This window comes from Zonotrichia albicollis, chromosome 12 (assembly GCF_047830755.1).
Source record: "Zonotrichia albicollis isolate bZonAlb1 chromosome 12, bZonAlb1.hap1, whole genome shotgun sequence".
NCBI lineage: Eukaryota > Metazoa > Chordata > Aves > Passeriformes > Passerellidae > Zonotrichia > Zonotrichia albicollis.
In genome coordinates, this window is record NC_133830.1 from 21,917,005 (window position 1) to 21,929,192 (window position 12,188).

At 41.8% G+C, this 12,188-nt stretch overlaps 1 protein-coding gene across 3 annotated transcripts in view; it reads right to left on the reverse strand.

Moving 5' to 3' along the window:
• Window positions 1-12,188, reverse strand: part of BICD2 (BICD cargo adaptor 2) — a 50,296-nt gene that overhangs the window by 19,085 nt on the left and 19,023 nt on the right. For all 3 annotated transcript variants that reach the window (XM_074550208.1, XM_074550209.1, XM_005494336.3), the window contains exon 2: window positions 1,817-2,029. In XM_074550208.1, coding sequence (XP_074406309.1) covers window positions 1,817-2,029 — 213 coding nt within the window. The remainder of the gene's footprint in view (window positions 1-1,816; window positions 2,030-12,188) is intronic.

The following is a 12,188-nucleotide window of genomic DNA, read 5'->3' on the forward strand; positions in this document are numbered from 1 at the left end:
GGCCTACAAACTCACATTCCCTCTGAGCTCTCCACTCCTGGCCAGACACAGGCATGTCAGTGATGACTAAATATGGTCTCAGCCCTTGAGAGTGTGCAGCAGGGTTCCACTGAATAACCACACAGGTACCAACAGGCACACACAGCACACTGAGATAAGGGAAATGTTTGCAGCTGGAGGATGTACCAAGAACTGAATCTGGCATGTTTTGAATACAAACACTGAATCACCTGCAACTGTTAAGACTAATAAACTTAAATTACAATTCCCTCACACGTTAGGTAAAGATTAGACTATATAAAATTGTCTGTTTGTTTTTAGCCTGAAAGAGAGCACAACTTCACAGCACACCAAGAAATCAAAATTGCTGGAACCAGACACTACAGTACACCAATACAAATTACAAGTTGCTATAGCCCATGTTCCATGCCTGAGTAAGTGTTGTCTCTCTATCTTTGCACAAACCCAGGGCCACAGGGAAAGCTAAGGGCTGACATGAATTCACATTTTTATGTCTCCTTAAAAGGTGACTGGAATGTGGCAGTATCTGGAAAGAAAAATCGCCTCCAGTTGCAGTGACACTGGAAGCAGACCAGAAATCTGCTGCTCAGCACACTTTGAGAAGGGACCAGAATCCCTCACAGACACTGTGCTGCCTCTGGAGTAGGCAGTTTTTCTATTAAGCTAGTCTTAAAGGTTGGGAAATACAGACAAAGAGTTATGTCTGTGTTTCTAGAACTGCTTCCCTGTCTAAGGAGAAGGCATGATTCCAACTCTGTTCCACAAAGTTAAAGGAGAAGTTAACCGGCATGTTTGATCACTTGTGACCGCTTGTACCACAAATCTTCTCTGTCATATCCCAACAAGAAACATCGGTGAATCCCCACATCTCCAGAAAAGTAACGCACATTTCCTCATTGATTTTACCACCAAATATTATCCCGATATTTGTTACTATGTCCTAAAGAAATTACACGAGACACTTGCAGCTGAGGTCACATGGAGTAAGTTGAGATTCAGATATGGACTCTTGCATAGCCTTCCCTCCTGGCAGGGGAGGTCAGCTGACTAGCTTAGGACTAGACAAGATTAGAACCCAGTGCTTCAAAGGAAGGTGCAAGAAAGCTCAGGAGTAATAACTGCTGACTGTTTTATCCATCCATCTGTGGTTTACAGTCTCTGTATTTTACCAGACTGAATTTAAGCAATAGTTTGAGGTCTCAAAACAATAATTTCTGCACCAGTACCACAAAGACTTCAGCTGAACTACAGATTTTGTAAGTAATTAAACTCTTTAAGTAACTTCTCAGCAATTACTTCCTCTTAAAAATATGTGGTTTCAATAGCAAAACAATAAAAGGTCGAAGCGATTATGTTTAAGCAAGCTACACAAACGTAAAAGCCACCGCTTCATGAGAAAAAACTCAAGACTATAAACTTTCCTATCCCTCTCCTTGTGCATTTCAGTGCTTTGTTATAATCCCACACCTTCAGAAATTAAGGAGGAAAAACGGATAAAAAGGGAAATGATGCCACAAATATTTTGCAGTCAGAAAATCTGCATTGGGAATGAAGCAGCAAAGTACATCCAAGGGTCTCTGTGCTTGGCCTAAACAGGTTCTTCTGCTTTTTATGGCAGCAATTCAGGAACTGAGGGAACTGATGTGCAGTACCCACAGGACCAGCATGACCAAACATGCAGCCATGTGTCTGTCAAATCACCTTTCAGCTCAGGAATCTTCCCTTTTTTTGGCTACATAGCACCAGAAAATGTAACAAATCCAAGCTGCAGTGAACCCTGTGCATCTTCGCTCACCTCCTTCAGTTCCTGCGCAACAGAATTAAGGCGTTCATTTTCAGACTGTGTGTTGGCAAGGACATTTCTTATCTGTTTCAATTCTGTCTGCAACTCCATAACCTTCTTCATGTAGTATTCTTCTTTGGTAGCTGATTCTTGAATCAAGGTTTCCTCTCTGCTCTCTCCATCTGCTGCTACTTTCTTGTGGTTGGTATGGGCCTGTCCAAAAGCCTAGGAAAGTCAGAAAACACATTTTTTATCAATAAACCTATAATTCTGCATAAGTAAATTCAATGTTAAGTAGCTGAAAACATTTACCCTCATATAGTTCTTCAAGGCAAAGGAATGTAACCTCTTCCTACATCCTCAGATTTACAAATCCTAATAAGTTGCCAACACTGCGTTCTTGAAAGTAAACCACAGCACCTAAACAGTGTTTTTTGACGCAGAATGCTTAAATAGAACCTCATATAAACCCTTGTGGGAGGGAACAACAATGTAGTGACTCTGCTGTTGAAACATGACTGGCTTTCAGCCAGATGACTGCATGACCAGACACTGCTGCACATGCATATTCTCCATAGTGGGGTTAGATTCACTTCTGCAAAACCAGAATCACTGAGAACACATCTGGCATAAGCAGCCTGTTCCCTTTCCCAGGCTGGGAGCTCCCAGCAGCTGCTCCTGGCTGGCAGATTACAGCCCCCTCCCTTGGGCTTGAAGACGTTGGCAGGGCTGCTCCAGATCCAGGCTAAGCCAGCGGCGTCACACTGGCTGAAGTAGGTCAGCGGACAATCCCCCAGCCAGCTCGAGACATCAATCCCCAGCAGTGTGCCAGCAAAGGTAGTCAGAGGCAGGTCAGAAGTCCAACCCACTTGGCACAGCTTGCCTCTGGCTAGTCCTGACATTGGCATTATTTTGTCTCCTCACATTTCTCTGGGGGGGGTGTCTTCATTTTGCTTGAAACCCTTGCAGGTGATGGTCCCTGTGGTAGTGTTCTCCACACGTGCTCCCAGCCCACACAGACACCCCAGCTGCTGCGGGGCAGAACAGCCTGCGGCTGTCACTGGCACGTGCTGGAGAGCAAAGCTGGCCACTTCCAGTAGTTCTATTTGTAACACACAGCCCAGCAGAGCGGCCATATTCAACAACATTAAAAATGTGATCTTTTAAGTGTTGCACACGCTTGCACCACAATTCAACCCAAGGAGCTTTTAGGTGTCACAGTATCTTTTCAGGATGCCAAAACATGGCAGATTTTCCCAGTCAACATTAATATCACGTCAAGTCAAGGACAGAGAAGCATCTCATGAAACTCCTTATCTAGTCATGCATTTTCAATTGATGCCAGCTCTTCAGAAAAATACTGTCAGAGAAGAAAAAAAATCTGCTTTGAAGAGAAACAGATTTCAGTGTTTTATTACTTCTGTATATTGCAGCAGGCACATTAATAGCACAGAAACTACTGATTATACCAGGGCTGAACAGCTGATCAAGTATGCTAACTCTGCCTATGATTAAAGGCACACAGATATTGCTCCTATCAGACTAAATTTTATTTCAAATAAGCAAGTCAGAGATACAGGAGACAAATATCCATTGGAGAAATTCTAGCCAGATTCATCAAGATAACCTACGGGAAACTAAAAAGTGCCATATTTCAGACAAAAAGCACCATCTGGTGCTGTCAAGTCCTTGTCAAATGAATTTCAACAAAGCAGCTTAAAAGCCTAATACCCAAGATCTCCATAAATGTTAAAGGGATAACAAAAAGCACACTAGCTCCTCAAATACACTATTTTTTTCTGTAATAAACTAAGATCCACCTTTAGAGATCAGTATGGATGACAAATCTCTGGCACAGAGAAAGAGACAATGGGTATCTCTTTGCCCAGTGAAGTAGCACCATTTGCTCAGCTGCAGGATGCCAAAACAGCAAATGGAAGTTCAGGATGCTTAAAGCCACAGCTGATCACCCAGACCTCAGAGTCCAGGCATGATTCCATCAAGGAGCTCAGTAATGTCACTAAAGGAGGGATTCTTAAGAATAATTGTGGAGACTCTGGAGGGCATTCCCTGGTTTAGGGACACACAAGAAGCCTCCCTCAAAATACTGTTACCACCCCATTGTCTCCTTCCCTTGTTCCTATGTCCCTGAGCCACTCCTACTCCCTGATGGCCCTTATCTTTGTACTGCCCCAAGACCAGGGTCACCCTCAGGGTCCCTTGGGAGAGAGAAACGTGGACCCTCCATGAGTGCGTGCCTGGGACCTGAAAATGTTACTGGGCAGCTGAAGAAAACATCTGTGGATACCATGCAAAGGCCCTTTTTGCTTCCTTACCCTGGACTTTATTAGCAACAATAATGGCTGCAACAAATAATAACTAATTTGCTTGTGAAAGTTCCATGGCAGATGCTAGGCCATGGGTTTCTTTGATATCTGGAAAGAAAATGTCATCATTTTGCCCAAGTCACAACTGACAGGGAGTATTTAAACACAGAAACTGCCATAGAGGATGATACTTTTTAAAAATCCAATATCCTGTCTTCTACAGAGGCTGATGCCAGATGCTTCAGAGAAAGGTACAAAAAAACCACATAATCTCTTCAAGATGGGGATTACCTTAAACTTTAATGGAGAATGCCTAATTTGGGAAAGCTACTAACTTTGAGTTACCCATATAAAACACCTCCTTATTTTTCAAAGGTTTATGCATTTTTTGGCCTCAGTATAATCCTACAACAATGAATTCTACATATAAAATCTTACTCTTATATGACAGCTTTTCATCAGTTTACAAGTTTCCCACATTTCCATAAAAGAACACATATTTTTGCTCAGGCTTGAAGGTGTGGTGTTAATCCCATGGTCAGCTGTCAATCACTCACTATTTTTTGAGACATAAATCACAAGTCTCTAGTCTCTGGTGATGGCAAGGTGAAGTTCAGTAAGTTATCCACATTTATGTGTGAGAGGTTTTTCCATTCACTACAGCAGACTCCCTTTAGAGAAACTGCCTTTTATTATGGCTTGTCCCAACAGGCTGACCCAACCAAATGGAACTGCTCACACACAGTAACTGCAGAAACAAGCTCATGGTCACTCCTACCAAAGCATGCTGCTGCTCCTTGTGGGCTCCAGTTATTTCTGCAATTAAGGCTGTTATTTGCTCACAGCCAGCATGCTTGTGAAGTGTCAGCAGAAACCCTGCCGTTAGCTTGAGTATTGCTGCCTGGAGTACAGAACTGTGTGTAAACAGCCTCTGACATAGGCAGAACACGAGAAACCTCCTTCAGAGTCATAGCCATCAGGACAGACAGCCTTGGAACAACGCAAACTGTGTGCATTTGTAAGACAACAATTGAAAAGCCCTTCCATTCCAACCAAGCTTTGTTATCTCTCTTATATGTATTTAGAAACAACATCAGACAACACTGTTACAAGACATTTTCATAACTCCTATGGAGAACAGGAAATTAACTTTTAACAGAACTGTGCAAAATTACAGGGCAAAGCAATTACCTGCCATAGCTACAGCCTAGACCTGTCTTAAATCAAGCTAGGAAAACTGACTTTTTACTGCTATGCACGAAACCCCTAAACCTTCATACATGCTGGAGTCCAGCATGTGCCCATTTACTTTTGCTTTAACATTATCTAAAGCACAGGAACAGAAGTCAGTTACCTTTTTCTTCCTCCTCTTCCAAAACCCCTACTTCCATCTACTAGGGAAGAAAACTGTTCACAGTTATACTGGAATGATAGACTTTGGAGTATCTCTTCACAAAATAAAAGTTTCTGATGCGAGGGCTGCAAAACATCATGTTCTGCTCAACAGCTGCCTCTAGGAATTACGAGACATTAATGTTAAGGGATTATCAAAATTCTTATCTTCCAGATTCCCAAGACCAGGGCAAAAGTAAAATCAAAGAGTTCATGAACCAAAATGCTGTCTTACTATTTGCTCAGCTGTGCTTGTCAGTGCACTGGAAAGCACTTTTCTGAACAAAGGTACAATTTACTCACAACTATCTCTTCAGAGAGCTGCACCGGAAACACATCAAAAGCCCTCCTTGGGTTTAACACTATCTGAAACCAACATAAATGAAACTCTACCCCCAACACACAACCTCAAATTCTGTCATACACAACTCCAAATTTTGTATAGCCACTCACCTCTGGACCAGGCAAACATGGAACATTTCCCAGCGGGGACTCGCAGTTATGTGGTGCAAGTGCACTGAATGATTCAGATGATAATTTTTGGTCCTCACTCATAACCTGCTGCCAAAGCTGCAGATCAGCTCAAACCCTGTCAGGTTTCCTTTGGTCAAACTGCCATCCCCTACCAGCTACACCAGTCTGTGAGGTCCTTCTCCTCTTCCTTCAAATACACTAAGACAGCATTGCCCAAAGGCCAATTACAACATCCCTGACACATACAGAAAATTTACCATAATTTGCTAGTGAAGGTTTACCAAAATTAGTATCGAAAATGCTATTAAATGCACTTTCATGTCTACAGAATTACTTACATCAGCAGACTTAAGGCATGTAGAAAATACATGCTATCATATTCTTAAATAGCCCAGAAAATATCATTGCTAAATTAAGGAGATTACTACAAATTTCAGATGATAACATCTTAAATCTCAAGAATTTAAAGCTCTCCACAACAATTATGAATGGAAAAAAGAATCTGGACAGCAAATGGATGAGGCATACTCATCCAAAAACTGCAATGCTATATAAAATGGTCAAACCCAGTTCACTTCAAATGAAGCCCTGGATCAAGCTACATTTAGACTGAGTTTAAAGTACTGATTTCCAAAAGACAGACTTAAAAAAAGGTGACGCTTCCTCTAGGTTTGATGATAATACAGATTCATCTGTTTATGTTGCAGGAGGAACAAGATCCCAATCATGCAGATGCAGATAAGCTTTCTGCATGAAACCCAGTACACTGAAGGAAGCTTTCATATAAAACTCCAAGCTTTGAGAAGAAAGTTTTCTCAATTCTGTGAAGTTTAGCATACTGCTAACATATTAAGTTCTTAAAAACATTGTTACAGTTTTAAACATGATCTTTTGAAAGAAGTTCTTTATCACAGTGCAGCTGTTCATGGAACACGTGAAATGCGAAGAATCTCTGAAACACACTTCTTAGGGAATTCCAAACGCTTCTCTCAGAACAGCTGCTGTGATATGGCAGATGCAGATTGATCTCAGCCATGCTCAAAACAAGACTCTCAGGCCTTCAGGAAAATCAGAACAGTTCTGCCTTATTTGCCTCAATAATCTGTCACACCAGACCTCTACTTAGCCCAAAAGTCATCCAAAGTATGCTGGTTATGCTTCCATATTTTCTGGGATCCTGAACTAGTCTGCTAAAAACAAGAGTAACACAAAATACTGGGATGCCACTATCAAATAAAACCTCCCAAAGAGATGCTGGAAAGGGCTTTTTCTGAACAAGCCCTGTAAGATCTCAAACCCTCTACTAACCTCTGCAAGGAGGCAATGTTCCTAAAGGCCTGCCAAGAGCTGATCAGAATCCGGATGCTGCAAGGGACTGCTGGAGGCTCTGGAGGCTGCCCTGCACTGTTTCTAGAGCACTACCTTCTACACACATCAAAACACAGCAACTAGGAAAGGGCAGAAAGAGAGTCCCATGGATACTTAAAGCTGACATACTAACAAGGAAAGTCACAGCCCACTGGCCTTGAGATGACACAGATGAACAGAGGAAGTGACATCCCACTCATACTCAGTCAAAATCACAGGGAGGTTCCTGTGCCATGCACAAATACACCCAAACAATCAGATAACAACACAAATATTTCAGTGAAGGAGTTTCATAAAATAAGTTCCTTAAAAATTCATTTATCATCCAAATCTGAACTTGTATTCTCTATTTAAAGGAGTAAGGAGGGAGCAGAGAGAGACAATTGCTTATGCACAAGATGAAAAAATAATAAAGAGGGAGAAAAACCTTAAAAGAGCACAGAACTCCACAATACAAATCAACTTCTGGACATCACTGATCCCCATGCTCATTTCTTCTCCAGTGAAGACTCCTCTGCCTGTGCACCTCATTTCTTCCCATTTTCCAAGCTGTGCATCCAGCCACACATGATGCTGAAAATGTCAACCTGCAAGGGCAGTCCTTAGTAAATGTCACACTAGCCTTTTCTCTGCAGTGAAACACTGCTATATGATGCTAACCATCCTCAACAGATGAAGCAGCATGAGGCATTAACCCTTTCCTTCACTCACACAGTGATGTTTAATTGATGTTTCAGCCCTTCTTGCTATCACAGTCACATTAACATGGCTGCTGCACCACCATAAGCAGACTACAACATGCATAAGTTTTTCAAATAAGCACATTAGGAAGAAGAAGAATTAGTTTTAAACTCATTGACAAGAAAAGCTGACAAAAACACAAGAGAAAGGCAATAAAGGAGAGCTTGTCTGAAAAGAATCCCTTGCCTTTCTCAATCAAATTTGAAAAGCAGAGTGATGCCCATGTGCATGCATGCACCAGAAGAGCAGTACCATGTACATCCACCACCAGAGGAAACACACACCGCGGTGCCTATTCACCTTTGGGGTGAGGTTTGAGAGCACTCTAGTAGATGTGTTTCTGTTTCTTTTGTACTGAAGATCAAGAAGGATTTGCAGAAACTGCCCCTTTTAGAAAGCTATGATTAGCTACTTTTGCAGTGAAAGAATGGTTTACCCATAAAAATTAAATAGAACCCAAGCCCCCAGTAAAAAAGGTGCCATTAATCAAGATGTCCTTTTTTTAAAAAATAAGGATAAAAGTCATGAGACTAAACATTAAACAGGACATATTCCTTCAGATGCTCTCTACCACTACTCAAGAGAGATTCAAGTCTTTTTTCAGGAGGCTTTCTACCAATTAACAGATATTAGCACTCATCCTTCCCCTCCTAGCAGCAGGCAACAAACTGTGATCAAGGTACACATGCTCTCTCCCTTTGGTGTAAGGGAATAAAGCCAGCTCTGCCAGGAGTCATTTCTGTCTGCTCTGACTTCCAAGCAGAGGTCCTGGAAAGCCTGGAGTTAAAAGCCAAGGACATTAGTCACAAAGTATTTAATCCACCACTGTCATTCATCACAGCCAGGAAAGACTGTGGGCTTCACTGCTCTTGAAGATGTGAATGCTACTTTTGTTTCAAAGTTTGTGCTATAAATTAGCTAAATACTTATCCTCCCAAAATGTGGTCTCTGTCACTTATAAACACATGTGACTACTGACATCAAAAGTACATTTCCTGACATGATGGAGCATTTCCTCATCCCCAGTGTCCTGCTCTGGGGACAACCGGCAGGATGGTGTCCCCATGGCCACCTCAGAACCTGCTGCTGCCTTCATCATTAATCAACTTCCCAGGAAAGCCACACAATCAGCAGACCCCTGCACAGCCCACCAGCAAGTCCAGCTGTTGCCAGCAACTTCAATGGGCACTCAGCCAAAGCCTGGGGTTTCAGTTTTGGTTGTTTTCCTTGTTTGGTTTGTTTGTTTGGTTTTTTTTAAAGAAAAATTCCTATAACTGTAACAGGGAAGTAGAATTAAAAAGGACCCAATTGCATTCTTCTGAGTATAAACCAGAGAGGAATGGAAGTTTTGGTAAGCATTCATTTCCACTTTCTTAAAAATAAAGAAAAGGTGCATGACAGGGGTGCATGAGGTGGAATGACACACAAGTCAACAGAAAAAAGTACTCCTTTCAGGATAATTTTAGATCTGATGGGTTAAGAAAGAACATAAAACAAGCTATCCTGAGGCATCTTTCTCTGCTGTGCATCATAACAGATCAATGAACTACTGCAAGGAACATCTACACAGCTCCAGACCAAGCCTTAAAGAAAAGAAAGATGGAAATGTGTAGGAGAAGGAGTTGATGCTGCTGAACATCAGCACTATTCAGGAGCTAGACAGCAGAGGAGACTAGAGATTTCTACTTACAATTCCAAAGGTTCCCCTTACCTGCCCACTGTGATATCAAAACATAGGTGAGACTCACTCTTCCCAGACATCACACTGCAGGAAATTTGATCAAAAATTGCTCCTTTTTAAACCCTTCTGCTAAATTTGATGGAATTATTTATTTGTACAGGCCAGTTCACAACGTTGGCTGATCCTGTTAAGCAGGTCATTGGGTCATCTTCCCCTGCATATGAAAGGAGAAGTGACTGCAAATGGACTCTTTACGGTAGTGTCTTGTTAAGACTGTGTCTCCACTGCAGGCACTTGAGCTAAGCACCTGTCAGGACACGCATTACAAATAATTGTGCAGAAAATTGATGTGGGTATTATCTACAATGAAATAATTTTTAGGAACTGAAAATCAGGTGCAGTGATCTGTAAGTATTACACTAGATCTCTAGCAGCTATCTCAAAGAATAATTTCAATAAAGCCCATAATTAGTCCTGAGAAGATATGTTATGAACCTTCAGAGGGTGTAACAGAGGGTGCCTCGCATAGCCTTTATTGTAAAAATTCCTAGAAGAAAATCTTTCATCTAGTGTTAATAATCAAATGATACCCATTGCTGTTCAGTAAGTGCCTGATCAATAAATCACTGGAAAGTGAGCAAATGCATCATAGAGTACCTCTGCTGACACCCTTCTGCCTTCCTTCTCATCCTCACCTTTGATAAGAATAACAGAACAATACTTTTTTTACTCTTGTCAAAAAAAGGGAACAATGCAACCTTGGAGAAATAGATATAGCTAACAAAGCAGAAGCCATGCAAAACAATGATACTACACTTCCTCAAAAGTGAGGGTTGAAAAACAGTCACCTAAAAAGGACATCAGAAATTGAAGACCACAAAAGAAGACCCCAAAGAACACATTAGGACCTCCAATAAGGAGGGCAACTATGTAAAAGAAAGTATCACGTATGCATCAAGTAAGCAGGCAGAGCTAATGAATACATAATCAGAGTTTACCATTAAACCTCTGTTTACCAGGGCACTTAATCAGAGGAGGAATTCTCCAAGTGACCATGGCTGCAAAAAAGAACACCTGCTTTCTAATACTCAAAACTGCGTTAGACAGTTTCCATCTGGCTAATTCTGGTACCACCTTAACCTATCCTGTGGCAGTGTGGGGCTTGGAGGCTGGATGGACTTAAAACACAACATTTCCACTAAAAGGTCCCGCAACAGCATGAAAGAAAAGTCAAATGAGATCTCAGTCCTCTAAACATGTAACTGTCTGTCTTTAAAGTTAGGAGGAGTTATACCTACCTAAGACAACTCATAAACTTACTAAAACCAACTTATACTTAACAGAGCCAGTATATATGCATTGTGTCCTTCACATTAGACCAAAATGGAAATAGTTTAACTGCCCCCCACACGACTTGCATGAAAAACCTTTGTTTTTCTACCTGAACACAACATTTTGCCTGCAGTCTGTTAGGCATATACACTGGAATGTGTGTGGCCTTGCAAGTAGCAGGTGTGACCGAGTTCCTCTTGGCAACTTGGATCTCTGGACCAGCACCACTACCTCCTTCATCCACAGCCCAGCCCACACACAGCCTGCGGCCAGCCACCACTGGGGTGCCAGTACAGCCACACAGATCTCAGCTCCTCATCTGCTCCTCACCATCGCAAAAGCTCTCACACTTCCATGAGTTTGGGAGTAGGCTCTGTCTCCCACATACAAATATCCCCAGGGGCCAAACACTACCGTAAACTACACAGCAGGTGTAGATTCACAAACAACAGCTCGAAGGAGATTTGGTACCTTCAGGGAAGTTGTGAGGCTTTTCAAAACATTACATCACTTCCCACCACGTCAGCCCACTCCATACTGACATACATCAAGCATCTTCCAAATCATCATGCAACAGTGAAGATTTGTGCACGCTCCAGGAAAGAGTCCAGTCCTTAATCTGGCTTTTGTTTTGTTAAAATAATGGTCTACACTTTCTTTGGAGAAAGCCCAGTTAACACAAAATAATTCTAGACTGCCTTCCATAAAATGTTGTAGTGTGAGCTGGAGAAGGACTATGCCTTCCAGAGTGTCCCGGCAGCACAACCCTACAGCAGAGCTCAGTTCCCCTTAGGTACCTGTTAAATAATACACTATAAGGAAACAAAGTGACATTGTAGAAATTTGAAGAATCGGGCTACCCATCTACAGCTGTAAAAGCCTGCTGAACGTGCCTCAACATGATTAACTCCAGAATTCAAAAAAGCTGCTGCAAGATTATGAACTACTTTTCTATAAAAGGAACATAAAAATAAAGCACAAGATATAACATTGTCGCTTCCACACAAGAAAGATTACTTATTACATATGAGCACAATCCACTTATGCAACCGATGTTGAAGTGTAGGCT